The sequence below is a fragment of the Jaculus jaculus genome, chromosome 11 (assembly GCF_020740685.1).
Source record: "Jaculus jaculus isolate mJacJac1 chromosome 11, mJacJac1.mat.Y.cur, whole genome shotgun sequence".
Classification (NCBI taxonomy): Eukaryota; Metazoa; Chordata; class Mammalia; order Rodentia; family Dipodidae; genus Jaculus; species Jaculus jaculus.
The window spans coordinates 99,262,868-99,281,289 of record NC_059112.1 but is presented as its reverse complement, the minus strand read 5'-3'; the positions used below and the strand labels follow the sequence as shown (position 1 = coordinate 99,281,289).

Sequence of the window (18,422 nt, the reverse complement as noted above, 5' to 3'; positions counted from 1 at the left end):
GGGAGCTGGAGAGATGGCTTTGCAGTTAAGGCATTTGCCTGCAAAGCCTAAGGACCCAGGTTTAATTCTCCAGGTCCTACGTAAGCCAGATGCACATGGTGGTGCATGTGGCTGGAGTTTGTTTGCAGTGGCTAGAGACCCTGGCATGCTCATTCTCACTCTCTCTCTCTCTCCTTTCTCTCTGTCTCAAATAAATAAAAATAAATCTTAAAAAAAGGAAAGAGGGCTGGAGGAATGGCTTAGCGGTTAAGGCATTTGCCTGCAAAGCCAAAGGACCCAGGTTCAATTCCCCAGGACCAATGTTAGCCAGATGCACAAGGAGGTGCACATGTCTGGCATTCATTTACAGTGGCTAGAGGCCCTGGTGCACCCATTCTCTCTCTCTCTCAAATAAATAAATAAGTATTTTTTTAAAAAAGAAAGAAAGAAACTCTCTCACAGATGTGTCCACAGTTTTATCTCCTGGATGATTTTAAATTCTGGCAAGCTGACAGTCCCTTTTAACCACCACAGATTGATAGTCAAAGATGTCCACTGTGAGTCCAAAATGCATCTGAGCCGGGCGTAGTGGCGCACGCCTTTAATCCCAGCACTCGGGAGGCAGAGGTAGGAGGATCGCCATGAGTTCAAGGCCACCCTGAGACTCCATAGTGAATTCCAGGTCAGCCTGGACCAGAGTGAGACCCTACCTCGAAACACCAAAAAAAAAAAAAAAAAAAAAAAGAAAGAAAGAAAAACCAAAATGCATCTGACATAGCCCTGTCACTGACCACCCAGCTTACCAGCGCGTCATGCTGCAGAGTCTCACATGTTCCCCTTCACGACCCCATAGCTGTCTGGAAGCCATACTTGACTACCATTGCCTAACACCAAGAGAGGCTTGGACCCTGTATTATTAGCTTGAGAAAAAAAAAAAAAAAAAAACATTCAAAATTCAAAGTAGGGCTTCTCCTATGAGTTTTAAATCCATCCTTTAGTGGAGAGCTCTGTCTAATCATTCAGAAGTCAGGGGTCCATCTGTGGTGGTCAGTGTCCTCCTGGAATTCACATCCACCAGAACCTCAGAAATGAGTTTATTAGGAAATAAGATCTTTGCATAGGCAGTTGAGATAAGCGTGGAGGTAATGGCATATGGATTGGGGTGAGTCTAATTTTTTTAGAGAGGGTGAGGCACATCGGGGCCTCAGCCACTGAAATCAAACTCCAGACACTTGCGCCACCTAGTGGGCATGTGCAACCTTGAGCTTGCCTCACCTTTGTGCATCTGGCTTATGTGGGATCTGGAGAGTAGAACATGGGTCCTTAGGCTTCGCAGGCGAGTGCCTTAACTGCTAACTCTCCAGCCTGGGTAACCGTAAGTGTAATGACACAGGACAGAGAGAGACACACAGAGAGAGTCCCACGGAGGATGGACATGTCAACTCAGACAGAGAGATGCACACATGCTGAGGCTTGTCAGGAGCCACCAGGAGCTGGAGAAACAGGAGGATCCCCCACACCCACACACACCCACACTCCTGCCCTTCAGCCTTCAGAGGGAGTCACTGGATTTCCCAATTCCAGAAATGGGAGAGACTAGACTATTGTTTCAGACCTCTGTTTGTGACTTGTAATTGTGCTGCCCCAGGCTCCAAGATGGGGTGAACAGGGACATGCACTCAGAGCCCTGTGTGGACAAAAGGTGCTCACCAAATCTGGAGCTTACAGTTTCCCTTTCCTGCCCTGAGTGTGTGTAAAGATGAGAACATCCTGATCCCACTGGCTCGGGGTGAAGACAGACTAAAAGAGGTGGCAGGTACAGCCAGCGTGATGGTCCTCCCAAGGGTCATTGTAACCATTTATGGAGCGCCACATGCCTGGGATACTTCACTCCTCACAGCAGCTGGGCTCTGAGACTCCCCTACACTCCTCTTGTGACAGAGGTGCTAAGCCACAAAGGGCTTAACAGACTTCCTTGGGTCATACAGTGAGTGAGGTGCAGAGCTGGCACTCCAACCTATGCTAACCCGTTCCAGAAGACCCCACCCACTCACGCCTTGTGCCCAGATTCGGTGAAGCTGTCCCGCCAGCCTAACTGGAGCGTCAGCACTTAGTCCATGTAGTTAATGTTAACGTAGTGTTTAATCATGCTCCTCCTCTTCCCCCAAGCCAGGCTGATTGCTCCAATACCAGGGGCGCCTTGACATGGCGTCTGGAACAAGACACAGAATTTGATTCTGGGGACCATGAAGGATAACCTTGGGACCTCAAGGACATCTTGGCCCAGGGCATGGCACAGTCGGTTTCCTGAAGACCCTCTGTATGCATCTCTCCCTCTCCCCAGGTCTCAGACTTGAGAAGTCTCCTAGGGTCTCGCTCTGGCTTTTCCACCCTTCTCCCTCTCTTCTCTGCTTCTTTCTTCAACTATCATCTAGAACCAGCTTGGCCAGACTGCCAGCTGCCTTCCTTAGACGACAGGGAGAAGACAACTCAGTCTCCCCAAGCTCATGACCCCTCCCTGTCACCTCTCTCCTCCCCAAGCTCATGACCCCCGCCCTGCCTCAGCTCTCTGCATCTTGCTGAGGCAAATGGTCACTAGTTGCGTCCCCAACTCAGCACCGGGTCCCCCACTATGCACATCATGAAATCCTGAGCTCTCTGCAAACCAGGGCAGTAGACCTTGCTCGAGACACCAAGTTTTCCCATAGGGCAGTGGCGACCATGCTTAAATCTCTTTTCACCTTTCTCTGCCTGGCCTTGTTCAGCGCTCTTCCTGTAACCAGGGAGTTCTCTCTGAGACTGTCAACGGAGGCCACTTGTGTCAGTGGAAGTCAGCCACTGGGGAGTGTCTGCTTGCTGGACGGGAGGCTGACACTTTGGGCTGAAGGGTATGCAGCTTAGGAAATATCTGACATTATCTGAGGACTCAGGACCAGGAGAGCCCCATGGGTAAACAAAGAATGTCATGGGGGCTTCTGGGAGGGGGGGTGTGCTAGTCTGAGATCTCACCGGGCTATGTGTCACAGTGCTGCTGATATCAGAAATGTCAGGGTCATAGCCTGTGCCCTGGCAACCCTAAAGTCAGGCTCTGTCACCTTCCTCAATGGGCCTATTAAAGAGACAGATAACAGTGAAAACCAGAGAAAGCAGATTTATTAAACGTGACCACACTGGGAAGAGGAATAAATAAGATGTCCAATGACTGACACCCCCCCCCAAGTCTGTGTCTTCACTGATCTCCCCAAGGTATGCGTCACCAAGCAGTCTGGTTGAGGTGTGGGCCCTGCGCATCACTGTCTCAGCTTCAGCCTCTCCTGGAAGGTGGTCTGACAAGTTGTCAGTACTGTGAGATCTCTTCCTGCTACAAAAGCTCCCCGTGTGGCTGGCAGCAAGGTTTCAGTCTCTTCCTTCTCCCAGCACCAGACTCCTGGGGAAATTCCACTTTCTTTCTTTTTCTTTTTTCCCCTCCCGAGGTAGGGTCTCACTGTAGCTCAGGCTGACCTGGAATTCACTATGTAGTCTCAGGGTGGCCTCGAACTCACAACGATCCTCCTACCTCTGCCTCCCAAGGGCTGGGATTAAAGGCGTGCGCCACCACGCCGGGCTAAATTCCAATTTCTCGAGGACCATTGTTTCGAGTCTGATAGCCAAAGAAAGGGGCAACGTGTCTCTCTTTAGACTGTCTTGGTTGCTGCCAGGAAGATTACACCCTTCTAACTGTGCCGGTGCCTGGTTCTCCAGGTCTCAAGAGGGAGACAGGTAGGATGGAGGTAGCTTTCCAGATGATGGACTCGGGAGTAAAGAAAGAGACAAGGGCTGGAGAGATGGCTTAGCGGTTAAGCGCTTGCCTGTGAAGCCTAAGGACCCCGGTTCGAGGCTCAGTTCCCCAGGTCCCACGTTAGCCGGATGCACAAGGGGGCGCACGCGTCTGGAGTTCGTTTGCAGAGGCTGGAGGCTCTGGCGCGCCCATTCTCTCTCTCTCTATCTGTCTTTCTCTCTGTGTCTGTCTCTCAAATAAATAAATAAATATTTAAAAAAAAAAAAAAGAAAGAGACAAGCACAGCAGGACTGGGTGGGGCTGGGGCTCAGGCCCGGGGAGGAGGGTGGCAGGAGTCAGCAGATATAGCTGAAAAGCGGGAGCATCTCCTTTCCATAAACGGCTCCTCTATCTGCCAGGGACCGCGGACAGTGATGTTCTATTCTCTTTGGAAACGAGGCTCAGAGGAGCCTCTTAGAGGTGTGCAGAGGGTTGGCTTTGGGGAAGCCATACCAGAGCCGCGTACAGCAGGGAAAGTGGGAAACACAGCCGCAAACAGAAATGCCCCAGGTTCTCACATGGATGCTGAAGACAGGCAGCTGGGGACGCACAGCAAGACTGTGTTATATATAAAGTCACGTCACGTATGGATGTGCACAGAACCGCATGTACATGTGTTTATTCACATTTTAAATGACTAACATTTTGGTACACATTTTCAGTCTTTTTTAAAAAATATTTTTATTTATTTATTTGAGAGCGACAGACACAGAGAGAAAGACAGATAGAGGGAGAGAGAGAGAATGGGCGCGCCAGGGCCTCCAGCCACTGCAAACGAACTCCAGACGCGTGCGCCCCCTTGTGCATCTGGCTAACGTGGGACCTGGGGAACCGAGCCTCGAACCGGGGTCCTTAGGCTTCACAGGAAAGCGCTTAACCACTGAGCCATCTCTCCAGCCCACATTTTCAGTCTTTTAAAAAGATGTATATGTAAGTTGGGCACAGTGGTTTATGCCTGTAATCCTGGCACTTGGGAAGATGGGGTGGGAGGATCTCTGTGAGTTCAAGTCCAGCCTGAACTACACAATGAGTTCCAGGTCAGTCTGGGATCAAGTGAAACCTTGCCTCAAAAAAAAAAAAAGTATACATATATAATGTAAACACAAAATGCATTTATGTTTGAATGTACATCTTATGCCTTCACATGTATCTTAAAGCCTTTCATATACAGCTTATAGCCTGAAGGTAATTTTATGCTGCATTGTCACCATGTCACATTTTGACTTTGACCTGCTACCTGATGGCAGGTGTAGCATTTTCTCCCTTGATCAATTCCAAGTTTGGCTTTCATACTGTTGATGTTAAATTAAGGATCCTCAGCCCACGTCACTGTAGATACGCACATGGACCATATAAAGGAGGCCACAGGGGCTACCATGGTGAGGGCCAAGTGTCGCATACCTGTAGTCCCCAGCACTTGGGTGGTGGAGGTAGAACAACAGGGAATTCAATGCCACCCTCAGCTACATGATGAGTTCCGGCCAGCCTGGGCTATGTGAAACCCTATTTCAAAAGAAAAAGGGCTGGAGAGATGCTTTAGCAGTTAAGGTGCTTGCCTGTGAAGCCTGAGGCCTGAGATTCAATTCCCCAATGCCCATGTAAGCCAGATGAACAAGGTGGTGCAGGCATCTGGAGTTCATTTGCAGTGGTTAGAAGGCCTGGCATGCTGATTCTCTCCCTCTCTCTGTCTCTCTGTATGCCTCTTTCTCTCTCAGATAAATAAATAAATTTTACAAAGAAACAGGGCTAGAGAGATGGCATAGCGGTTCAGGCGCGTGCCTGCAAAGCCTAAGGACCCAGGTTCTACTGTCCAGATCCCACGTAAGCCCGATGCACAAAGGTGAGGCAAGCGCAAGGTCTCACATGCCCACTAGGTGGTGCAAGCATCTGGAGTTCGATTTGCAGCGGCTTGGGCCCTGGCATGCCAATTCTCTCTCTCTAAATAAAAACAAAGAAACAACAAAACAAATAAGAACATATCTATTCATCTAGTATCTTTTCCTCCCCAAATATGATAATGTATGGTTTCTTAGATATGGTGTTGTTGCAGTCCGGTTCTCATTGCTGGCGGAAATCACCCAACCCAGAGCAGCTTCTGGGAAAAAGAGACTTATTTTGGCTTACAGGCTCGAGGGGAAGCTCCACGATGGCAGGGGAAAACGATGGCATGAGCAGAGGGTGGACATCACCTCCTGGCCAACATAAGGTGGACTACAGCAACAGGAGGGTGTGCCAAACACTGGCAAGGGGAAACTGGCTATAAAGCCCATAAGCCCGCCCCCAACAATACACTCCCTCCGGGAGGCGTTAATTCCCAAATTTCCTTCAGCTGGGAACCTAGCATTCAGAACACCTAAGTTTATGGGGGACACCTGAATCAAACCACCACAGGTGCTATATAGCTCCAGCTATAGAAGACTGAAAGGGGCCTAGGGTTGTAGTCAATAGTAGAGTGCTTGCTTAGCACGTATAAGGCACTCTATTTGATTCTCAATATTGAGGGGGAAAGGCACTGGAAGGATGTCCAAGAAAATGTTGGCAGTGCCTCTCTTTAGGTTGTAGGATTATAGATGAGATTTATTTTTGACCTACCTGCAATCTTCTAGAACAAACTTGTGTTATTTTGTATGACTACTACTTATATTACTTAGTATGATCATAAGATACTTGATATAGATGTTTGTCTAGCGTCATCCTTGGTCACTGAGGCTGGAATATGCCAAGTAGCTGTGGTCAAGGGGGCCACTATATGGATGGGACCAGACAGGGGCTGACAGTGTCTGCAGAAGGCTCGCATGAGCCTACTCAGCCTCTGGCAGCATCATGCCAGGCTCCCCACGCATCAGTCTGTCTTCTGTTGCTATGACACAATACCCGGAACTGTGTTAATTCATAAGGAAAAGAGGCCTGTTATGACTCATGGTGGTGAAGGCAGGAGAAATCAAGTCTGGTGGCTCCGTCCGGCAGGTGCCTCAGATGCAACAGAGCAAAGTGGAAACAATCACAAGGAAAGCCGGCGCAAGCAGCAGACAAGAATGAGTGGAGGAAACCAAACGTATTTTCTAAGAAGTCGCTAATCCAGGCCGACTAGAGCAGGAGATCCCTTTGATGGTCTCATTGTAACCTCTTGTGGGTCCCAGGGTTTCTCCACACCCTTATGCTGGGAATAAACTGGTGCAGTTACCTGTTGCTGGGATAAAATACCTGGCCAGAAGCATCTGATAGATAGAAAGAAAGGGTTTATTTCAAGCCTAGCGTGCTGGCGCATGCCTTTAATCCCAGCACTCGGGAAGCAGAGGTAGGAGGATCACTGTGAGTTCAGGCCATCCTGAGACAACATAGTGAATTCTAGGTCAGCCTGAGCTAGAGTGGGATCTTACCTCAAAAAGCAAAAACAGAGAGAGAAAAGGTTTATTTCAGCCTGTGGTTTTGAGGGGAAGCTTCATCGTGGTGGGAAAATCATGGCAGAGCAGATGGCAGGGGTGTCACATCTTGTCACAGCAGCAGGAAGGAAATAGTTTAAGTGAGCCAGCTCTGCAAAATCCACCTCAACGTCCTTCCCCAGTGACACACCTCCCCCAGCAAGGCTCCGCCTCCCAGAGGCTCCCCAACTCTCCCTAATGGCCACCAGCTGAGGACCAAGTATTGAAATTACACCAGCCTAGGGGAGACATCTTCCATTTCAACCACCTCACAAGCCCAACATGAGTTGTGTAGGATAAAGCACAGCATACGTCCTGGGCTGAGAAGATGGCTCATGGGGTAAAGTCATTGCCTGGCAAGCATGAGGGCCTGAGTTTGATTCCCCAGCACCCATATAAAATGCCAGGCATGGTGGGGCACCCTTATAATTACGCCCTGGGAAGGCAGAGATAAGAGGATCCCTGGGGCTTTCTGGCTGACCTAGAATTCACTATGGAGTCTCAGGGTGGCCTCAAACTCTCCGTGATCCTCCTACCTCTGCCTCCCGAGTGCTAGGATTAAAGGCGTGCACCACCATGCCCAGCTGAGAGATTCTATTTTAAAAGGTGGATGGTACCTGAAAAATGACACTTGAGGCTGTCCCTGACTACCACACTCATGTGCGCACACACATACGCACACACACAGGCAGGTACATACTCATACAAACGAAGCGTGTTTCTCAGCTTCCAAAATGCCCTCACAAACACAGTATTCCAACACAGGTCCAGGCAGCTGTGTCCTGCAGTGTGCGCTGGTCACTGGAACACTAACGCAGGCTGTCCTGCGAGAATTCTTCGTTTTTGTAGAGAACTGGCCTCAATGTGTCACCCAGGCTGAACTTGAACCCATGATCCTCCTGTCTCTGCTTCCCTAGTAACTAGCCATAGAGATGCGCAGCCCTGCATGTGGTGGGGATCTCTGAAAGCCCACACAGCCTTGATGCCTGCTTCCTGTCTGCGCAGGCCAGCTGGACATCATCTCCATGGCGGAGACAAGCCTGATGCCCGAGGAGATCGAGCTGGAGATGGCGAAGATACAACGTCTCCGTGAAGTCTTGGTCCGGCGCGAGTCTGAGCTCAGGTTCATGTGAGTGAATGGGAAGTGGCAGAGGCTGAGGGGGGGCGGAAGCAGGGACCGAACCGGGCGGGGAGGGGGAAGGCTGCTGGAAGAGCATGTTGTTTCCTGATAGCTGGGCACTAGGATTGAAGAATTATATCCACTAAGACAAAAGAACCTCTGATTTTTGTATGATAATCTAGAGAAGTGTGTATTGTTATCTCCCAGTTTTCTTTTGCTTTATTTTGAGACATGGTTTCACTATATATAGCCCAGACTGGTCTTGAACTCAGTATGCAGCCTAGGCTCGCCTTGAATGCATTATGTAGCCCAGCTTGCTTGGAACACACTACGTAGCCCAGCTTATCCTTAAACTTGAGATTCTCCTGCCTCTCTAGAATGCTCTCAGCAACCATGCCTGGCCTCTGATGGTAGACTAGTGCCTCAGGGTTGAATTCAAGCTAGTCTGATTCCAAAGTCCTTTCTGGGTCACCCACTGGAGAAGGGAGAGGGGAGGAGGGCCCTCAGTGGTACCCTGAGCCAGATGTGAAGACCTGATCCAGATGTGAAGAGTACACAGTATGTGCTCCGAGCCAGCCTGTGATCAGGAGCTGCTGGGAGATCCTAGGTACAGAAGGGAAGAAAACAGTTCTCCACTGCAGGGTCCCTGGTCACCTCGGTCCCCAGAGTACGGCATTCCTGAAGGGCTGGAGGGGGTCTTCCAAGAAAGCCCAGAAAATTTCAAAATTTGGCTCTGACAGGCAAACGGTAGGAATTTAAAACCCAAGCAAAACAGAAATCGACGTAAGAGGAGACCAGGCTTCTCCTGTCTTGGAACATGGGAGGCTGCGGGAGGCCCAGGGGAGGAAGCTCTGTGGGACAAGAATGAGACGCTCTTGGCTGTGGCAGTCCTGCTGCTGGGACTGTCATGACCACAAGCAGATTGTTGGGCTCCACCTGCTCTGAAGCAACCACGCCAATCCCACATGGAAGCTGCAGGGCCAGCATGGACCCCATGGCCCAGGGACTGCTGCTGTCCCCATGCTCCACCGTGGGGTCCCCCTATTTTGCCTGCAGTCTAGTCCTCTGGGACCCACAACGTCTGCCGCGCCTCTCTCTCACCAGAACCAGAGAAGTGGAAATTTTCCCATACGCAGAGACTCAGGAACCACGGACTCTGGCGCCATTCTGCCCCTCCGCGTCCTTGCCTTAGAACCCTGGGCTCGTGACAGAGACGCTGAGAACTGCCCTTTGTCGGGAGCTCCAAAATGCTGACCAGACTGCCACACACTTGATAGACATTTGCTCATAGGAGCCCTGACAGGGTGTTTCTCCCACTTCACAAATGGAGGGATTGAGGTAGCATGACTGAGTCAAGGTCAGAGTAACTAGTGGAAAACAGAAGCATGAGTTGGACCCAAGATGTCTTTCGTGGACGCAGAGCCCAACTCTAAGCTAGTCTGTTGTAAATATAAATAAACACACACACACACACACACACACACACACACACACACACACACACATATATATATAGCCAGGTGGCACACACCTTTAATCCCAGCACTCAGGAGGCCGAGGTAAGAGGATCACTGTGCATTTGAGGCCAGCCTGAGACTACATAGTGAATTTCAGGTCAGCCTGGGCTAGAGTGAGACCCTACCTCAAAAAAACAAAGAGACAAAATTTTTATTTATTCTGGGTGTGGTGGTGCCATGAATTTAATCTCAGCACTCAGAGTGACAGAGGTAGGAGGATTGCTATGAGTCTGTGGACATCTTTAGAACTATAGAGTTCCAGATGAGCCTGGGCTAGAGTGAGACCTTGGAAAAATTGTGCGTGTGTGTGTGTGTGTGTGTGTGTGTGTGTGTGTGTGTTGTGAGAGGTGGGGCAGAGGGAGAGAATGAGTGTGCCAGGGTCTTCTGCCACTGCAAATGAACTCCAGACACAAGCACCACTTTGTGTAGCTGGCTTACATGAGCACTGGGGAATTGAACCTGGAATTTTGCAAGCAAATGACTTTAGCCATTGAGCAATCTCTCCAGCCCTATTCTGCCTCTTTTATTCCCAACACAGGGACTCCTTTGCTCTCAGTTGCCCAGCTCTTCCAGGCAAACCCTTGGTAGGTGTCCATATCTTGCTTCAGGTCTTGAGTCGAGGGCAGTGGAACAATGCACAGCTCACTTTGAGAGCCTTCCTTTTCTTTAAAGAAAAATTATTTATTTATTTGAGAAAGCGATAGAGAAAGCGGGAGAGAGAGGGAATGGGCACACCAGGGCCTGTAGCCACTGCAAATGGACTCCAGATGCATGTGCCACCTTGTGCATCTGGCTTTTGTGGATACTGGGGAATTGAACCTGGATCATTAGACAAGTGCCTTAACCACTAAGCCATCCCTCCAGCCCTGAGCCTTTCTTCAGACACAAACTAGGTGAGGTAGCTTTCTGTTACTGTAACAAGTGCCTCAGATCATTAGTTCATAGAGAGAAAAGGGTGATTTTGGCTCACTGCTTCAGAGGTTTTAGCCCGTGAACAGCTGACCTCATTGCTGTGGGCCAGCGTGAGACAGCAAGGCTGGAGGAAGGGCCTAGGGTCCCAGAAGCCCTTCAAGGACACACCCCCAATGACCTAACTTTCTCTCACTAGGGCCTACCACCTCACTATAGCACCTCATTGGCAACTAGGCCTTTGAGATTGTGAGAGTCAATTAGGATCAAGAGGTAGAATAGTGATAACACACGCCACAGCGCCTAGCAGTTTTACATGGGAATCACACCCAAGTCCTTTATCTGCTTGGGAAGCAAGCATTTTATAGACCGTGCCATCTCCCCAACCCAACTTTGTTGTTATTTTTTTTTTAATTGTTATTTGTATTTATTTACTTGAGAGAGACAGACAGAGAAAGAGGCCATTAGAGAGAGAGAGAGAGAGGGAGAGAGATGGAGAATGGGCATGCCAGGGCCTCCAGCTTCTGCAAACAAACTCCAGACACATGCGCCCCCTTGTGCATCTGGCTTACATAAGTCCTGGGGAATCGAGCCTCGAACCGGGGTCCTTAGGCTTCACAGGCAAGCGCTTAACCGCTAAGCCATCTCTCCAGCCCATGTTGTTATTTTAATTAACAAGCTGTGTATTTCCTTACCTTTGTTTGTTTTGTTTTTCCAGGTAGGGTCTCACTCTAGCTCAGGCTGACCTGCAATTCACTATGCAGTCTCAGGGTGGCCTCGATCTCACGGTGACCCTCCTACCTCTGCCTCCCGAGTGCTGCGATTAAAGACATGCTTTACCACGCCCGGCTATTTCCTTGCCTTTTAATGAGCAGGTAATTCTGACAACAGTTCAGGAAGAGCTTCAAGGGGAAGGCAAAACAAAACATGTGCATTTACATAACTGGACCCGCCTCAGCCACATGGTGGCGGCGTCTGCGTCATTCCTGTTGCAGTCTGGTTTTAAATAGCATCTTCCAGGAACAGGTCAGCATTGTATACACCAGGTGGGAAGAGACACCCTTCATTGTAGAAGATAAAAAGGCAATCTGTCATGAGCAAAGTATGTAGGAATTGGAGGAGTAGCCAGGAAAGAGGGGAGGCTTGGAAGGAACAGGAAGGAACAGAGAAACTGGAAGAAAGAGAAGGGATGGTGAGATTTCTTTTCTGTTCTTATTTTTTTTTGAAAACTTATTTATTCACTTATTTATTTATTTATTTATTTATTTATTTATTTATTTGAGAGACGGAGAGACAGAGAGAGAGAGAGAATGGGTGTGCCAGTGCTCCCAACCACTGCGAACGAACTCCAGATGCATGTGCCACCTTGTGCATCTGGCTTACGTGGGTCCTGGGGAATTGAACCGAGGTCTTTTGTCTTTGCAAGCAAGCATCTTGACCTCTAAGCCATCTCTCCAGCCCCTCTTTTCTGTGTTTTTTTAAATTTTCTCTTTTTTCTTTTCCCTTTTTTCCTTCCCTCCCTCCCTCCCTCCCTCCCTTCCTTCCTTCTTTCCTTCCTTCCTTCCTATCTAGATAGGATCTCATTATACAGCCCAGGCTGGCCTTGCCGTCATGATTCTCCTGCCAGGTCGGTGGTCCGCAGAGCTCTGGGATCACACGCATACACAACCACACTCAGTGCCCTGCTGGGGATCAGGCGGAGAGGGAGTGGCCCTCCCGTGACAAGCTTCTACTGTTCCCAGCTGTCTTTCCTGGTCAGATGCTTCCCTCTAGGAACCCCACATATCTGTTCCAGGGCTGGGGTGTTGTTCCGTGGTACAGTACAAGGCCCTAAATCCAATTCCCATGACTGTTTGCTCCAGGAACCCAACAGATTCTGGAGCACTGGAAGGGAGGTCATATGTGACCCTCTCTGTGGTGACTTGACTATGACACAGGTCACGTAGACATCCGGTTAGGAGTGGCTGAGGCACGTCTGTGAGGACATTTGTGGGTAAGGGTGGCGTGTGAATGGTATGCTGAGTCGGGCAGACCGCACTCCCCGATGCTGAAAGCCTGGAGAGAAGTAGCCTGGATGCTTCCACTACCACATTGGTCTTTTCTGGCCTGGGGGTTCAAACTGAAGCAATGGCTCTTCAAGGGACTGGAGCCTGGGACTTGAGCCCCCTCATTCCCCCCCTGCTCCCCTGCTGCTGACAAGTGCAGACCCTGAGATTTATCTGCCTCCATAATCCCAGGAGCTAATTCATTATGAAATCTACTGGCTCTGCTTTTCTAGGAGCCCTTGTTCAGCCTGGAGGTTTTATCTGGTTAGCAAAGATCTAGGGAGCTGGAGAAAGCGTCTTCACTGAAGGGAAGCAGGCTCACCACGCTGGCACTCTGTGTTTGACTGCTTTGCACTGCTATGATAAAATACTCAAGGCTGGACTCTCTTATAAACAAAAGAGGTTAGGAGCTGCAGAGATGGATCAGTATAAAGAGCTCACCATGCAAGCATAAGGAGTTGTGTTCCCACAGCATCCATGTAAAAGCCAGGTGCCCCACTCTGCGTCTGCCCTGCCAATGTGATATATCCACTCCTGTCATGCTTTCCCCACCTTAGTGGGCACTTCCCCTCAGAACTATGCGTCTAAATAGACCCTTTGCTTCCATAAGCTGTTTCTCGTCAGGTGTTTTGTCCCAGCGATCAGGAGGGACATATCTGTTTGCTACAAAGGGACGTGTCTGTTTGTAGATCTGAGTATGGGCTCTGCTGTATCTGTCTCTCCTACCGGACACTAGTCTTGAGGGAGGCCAGCCCGTGCACGCACTGCTTGTGCCCAGTGTTGGTGGCATCTGTAACACGGCCATACTCATGGCTGGCACCAAATGTAGATTTAATCTGTAGGTGAGAACTCACCTTCCCAACTTTCTCGGTGCAAGACCCATTTCAAGGGCTGCCCTGGAGTCCCCAGGTGTGAGCAAAGTGGCCAGGGTGGACAGTGTGTCCAGGCCTCACGATGCTCAGGGTGATGGAGACACTTCAGAAAGTGGCTTCATTTACTGTGACCATGACACCAACTGCCTGGTGACAAGGTAGAGGAGAACTGACTTTACCCAACAGGTATCTCTCCTCTTATGGTCTTAGAGCCCAGAATTCTCACATCTGTCTCCCCAGGCCACATTCAAGTGTCAGAAGGGCCCCTCTCCTGGCTGAGGCTTGAGGGGAGAAACCTTTTCCTGACTTTCTTTGGCTTCTGCAGCTCTCTTCCCTGCTGGTGCATGAACATTCCCTTGGGAGGCGTGAACAAACGTCTACTCACTCCAGATAGGGCGATGACAGACCAGGGTAGTGGCAGACCACAGGATCCATTCCACACTCACCCTACGGGTGCCGGTGACAGACCAAAGGAGCCACCCAAATCCAGCTTGGTGGCCCCAGCAGTTTAACCAGGCTTACTGACAGAACATAGATAAGGTGTTCCCTTCCAGGATCGTGGGTGACCCCTGAACACCTGCATCACCAGAAAGTCTCCCCGGCAGAGCGGGTCTGCTGTGGCTGCGGAGGTGGAGTCTCTCCTCAGTTCAACTTTATCCTCCATACACTGGCTCCTCCTGATGCCGCAAGGCCATTTGCAGCTGGGGCAGGATTACATACAGAAGGAAGGGGTGCAGAAGAGGACGGCTAAATCCCGGGTGAGGGTCTCATGACTGTCCCCATCTCTCCCTTCATGAGGGACCCCAACGTGCTGGGCCTCTGCAGGTCACCCCAGCTGTTACGGCGAAGATGGTAATGGCTGTCATGCTCTGAGGACAGTGTCCCACCATGCTTGCTTTCCTTGGCTTGTGGCCCCTTTCTTTGCCTCTGAAACTGATGCCTTAGCCTCCTTAACTCCCAGTGAGCCTGTTCTATCACTTTCTCTCTCTCCTGTATCAGCTCTTTCTCTTCAAAGGACACCTGTGATGCTCTATAGGGCCACCTGGTGGTCCAGCGTAGCCTGAGTCCTCAGTTTAATCATCCACGACATCCCTTTGGCGGTTTAAAGTAGCAGGCTCACAGGGTCACTAGGACATGGCCACTTTTCAGTCTGTCACATTATGCCAGCACAGCAGTTCACCTAAAGGGTAAGCCAGGAGCTGGACAGCCCATGTGCCAGGGCCAGAGACAGAGATGGGCAGAGCACCCTAAGCGGCTGGGATGTCACACACCATATGGAATACTTCTCTGTCTCATCTTATGTTGTTCCTCGATGTCTAAAATCTCCCAAGAAACAAACTGAAGCAGGAGGATTGCTTTACATTCTAGGCCACCCTGGTCTACATAATGAAACCTCAGGGGGGAAAAGGGCAAATAAATGGGATAAATATAAAAATCACAAACCCTGGCAGAAAGAATGTAAGAGCCAAAGGAAGGGTAGGACTGCTTACAATGTGCTCCTCCAGACACAAAATGGTCTGGATATCCATGACCTCACAGTGCCTGACACTACCTACCCAAGACCATCATAGTAAGAAGAAAAGATCATGACATCAAAATAAAAGAGAGACTGATTGAGAGGGGGAGGGGATATGATGGAGAATGGAGTTCCAATGGGAAAAGGGGGGGGGGGAGGGAGGGCATTACCATGGGATATTGTTTACAATCTTGGAAGTTGTTAACAAAAAAAATAAAATAAAACCACAAACCCAGCCTGGCATGGTGGTGCATGCCTTCAATCCCAGCACTCAGGAGGCAGAAGTATGTATATATATCTCCAGTGGAATGTGTCCACCAGGGCGGCCATCCTTCAGTTAGAATCCCTAGGACGGCCTTAAAGACAGTGCTCAGGGTAGGCCCTCTCTCTCTCTCTCTCCCCCCCCCCCTCTTTCTCTCCCTCTGTCAGATTCTAAAGCATCTGAGGTGTGTCCGGGACATGGGGAGTTTTTACAGCAGTTTGAATGACGCCCCATCCCCTCTTCTCTGATGAAAAAGAAGCTCGATGTCCACTTCCAGATGACTCATTTGCTTCCTTCCTTCCACATTTTTCTGGATATAAACCAGCCTCAGACCTCAAGTGCCGCTCTTCCTCTCTGCGGGTTCCACTTCTCGGCGTGGCTACAGGGAACGCTCGGGACCTTGGGGTCGTGATTGGAATCAGAACGAAATGGTGCTTTTGGTCTCCCGCAGTGTATGAGAATTCTGAGGGCATCTGTCAGCAAATTCCTTTGATTGCACCCGGGATTGAATTTGGTGCTGTATTTACGGAGATTACAATTATAGCTCTCTCACAGCTTCTAACCCCAAACAGAATTTATTTTTATTCAGCGATGGCTGCTCTTCTCTCACTGCATGGACCATCTGGTTTTGACCTCTAAAAACTAACAGAGAGAGAGAGAAAGAGAGAGAAAGAGAGAGAGGGAGAGAGAGAGGACACACATAGGGCATTATTCCTCAAGAATGTCAGCCACCGTTTTTTGAGAGCACTGGCCTGGAGTTCTCTGATCAGGCTAAACTGGCTGGCCAGTGAGCCTCAGGGACATTTCTGTCTCCCTCCCCAGTGCTGGATGACATGCACATACCCACACATTTTATGTGGGTCCTGGGGACCCAAACTCAATTTCTCATGATTGCATGATAGGTACTTTACCCACGGAACCACCTCCCAGCCCTGAGCCCCCTACCCACCATGCCCCACGTCTTAATAGCTCATTCAGCCATGAACTGGTCAATGGATGAGTGAAGTTAGCACCATGGCGATCCAGTCACCTGTCCATAGCATCACCATCTCGGGTCCTTTTCAGCACATCCGCTGGTGGTCTACAATATCTCTCATCTCTGTGGAGTTTAACATCTGAATCAATTCCGCTCAGCCTGTGTGTCATGGTTTGTTCACACAGGCCCTGTTGCTGGGCATTGTGTGTCATAGTTTGCATTGTGTGTCATGGTTTGTTTACGCATGCCACGTGGCTGGTCATTGTGTGTCGTGGCTTGTTTACGCATTCCCCGTGGCTGTATAGTGCGTGTCGTGGCTTGTTTGCACATGGCCCGTGGCTGGACATTGTGTGTCGTGGCTTGTTTGCGCGTGCCCTGTGGCTGGACATTGTGTGTAGTGGCTTGTTTGCGCATGCCCCGTGGCTGGACATTGTGTGCCATGGTTTGTTTACGCATGTCCTGTGACTGGACATTAGGTTGTTTCCTGCTTTTTTCTTTTCTCAGTGTTATCATAACTAAATCTTCATGTGCCCATAATCTCCTTAGGATAAATTCACACTCAGGCTGGATAGTTGAAAGGGTTGAAATGTCTGCAAGGTGCTTTACAGGTTGTCACATTCTTCCCAACTTTCACCTCCCACCCGTCCATTGGACATTGCCGTCCATTCTCCTGGGGCTTTTTGTTGCTATCCTCTCAAATCTCACATAACTGCACATTTGTCCACAGGGCGCTCCTCCTCAGGAGGAGAGAGAGGAGGCTGGGGAATACTGCCATTATTCTGCAGGACATCCTCCTCCTCTAGCTCCAAACAGCCCTGCTGGCTAGCCATGGCTTACAAAATGAGGCTGGTCTTGAATGTGACTAACCTCCCTATCTTCAGACACTTCCTTTAGTGAATGGTAGTCTATGAAGAAAAGCAATTTAAGCTGGGGTTGGTGTGCATGCCTGTAAACTCAGCACACAGGAGTCTGAGTCCAACCTGCACTACATAGGAAGACCTGTCTCCAAAACAGAAAAGAGGGGCTGGAGAGTTGGCTTAGTGGTTAAGGCGCTTGCCTGTGAAGCCGAAGGACCAATGTTCAGTTCCCCAGACCCCATGTAAGCCAGATGCACATGGTGGCACATGCGTCTGGAGTTTGTTTGCAGTGGCTAGTGGCCCTGGCACACCCATATCCTCTTCTTTCGCTCCTAAATAAATAAATAATTTTTAAAAATTTAAAAGAAATGAGGGCTGGAGAGATGGCTTAGCAGTTAAGCGCTTGCCTGTGAAGCCTAAGGACCCTGGTTCGAGGCTCAATTCCCCAGGACCATGTCAGCCAAAATGCACAAAGGGGCGCACGCATCTGGAGTTCATTTGCGTGGCTGGAGGCCCTGACGCGCCCATTCTCTCTCTCTCTCTCTCTCTGCCTTTTTCTCTCTCTGTCTGTTGCTCTTAAATAAATAAATAAAAACAAAAAAAAAATTTTAAAAAAATGAAATGAAATAGGCTTTCACACTGGAGATACATTCTCCCAGAACACACAAGACACTCATTTGGTTGCTTTTAAAATTGTTTTTATGGGCTGGAGAGATGGCTTAGCAGTTAAGCGCTTGCCTGTGAAGCCTAAGGACCCCGGTTCAAGGCTCAGTTCCCCAGGACCCACGTTAGCCAGATGCACAAGGGGGCACACCAGTCTGGAGTTCATTTGCAGTGGCTGGAAGCCCTGGCATGCCCATTCTCTCTCTCTCTCTCTCTACCTGCCTCTTTCTCTCTCTGGCACTCTCAAATAAATAAATAAATAAAAATGAACAAAAAAATTTTTTAAAAATTGTTTTTATTATTTTTGTTTATTTGTTTTGTTTTGAGACAAGGTATTAGTCCAAACTGTCTTCAACTTGCTGTCCGGTGGAGGATGCTCTTGAATTTCTGATCCTCCTACCTCCTCCCCCTCCTGAGAGCTGGGATCACAAGCATGCACCACCTTGCCCTGCTTATGTGGTGGCAGG

General features: G+C 49.5%; 1 protein-coding gene across 1 annotated transcript in view; it reads left to right on the top strand.

The window, feature by feature from the left end:
- Positions 1 to 18,422, top strand: part of Bmerb1 (bMERB domain containing 1) — a 130,606-nt gene that overhangs the window by 80,424 nt on the left and 31,760 nt on the right. The window contains exon 2 of the mRNA XM_004652283.2: positions 8,224 to 8,347. Within this exon, the coding sequence (XP_004652340.1) occupies positions 8,224 to 8,347 (124 nt within the window). The remainder of the gene's footprint in view (positions 1 to 8,223; positions 8,348 to 18,422) is intronic.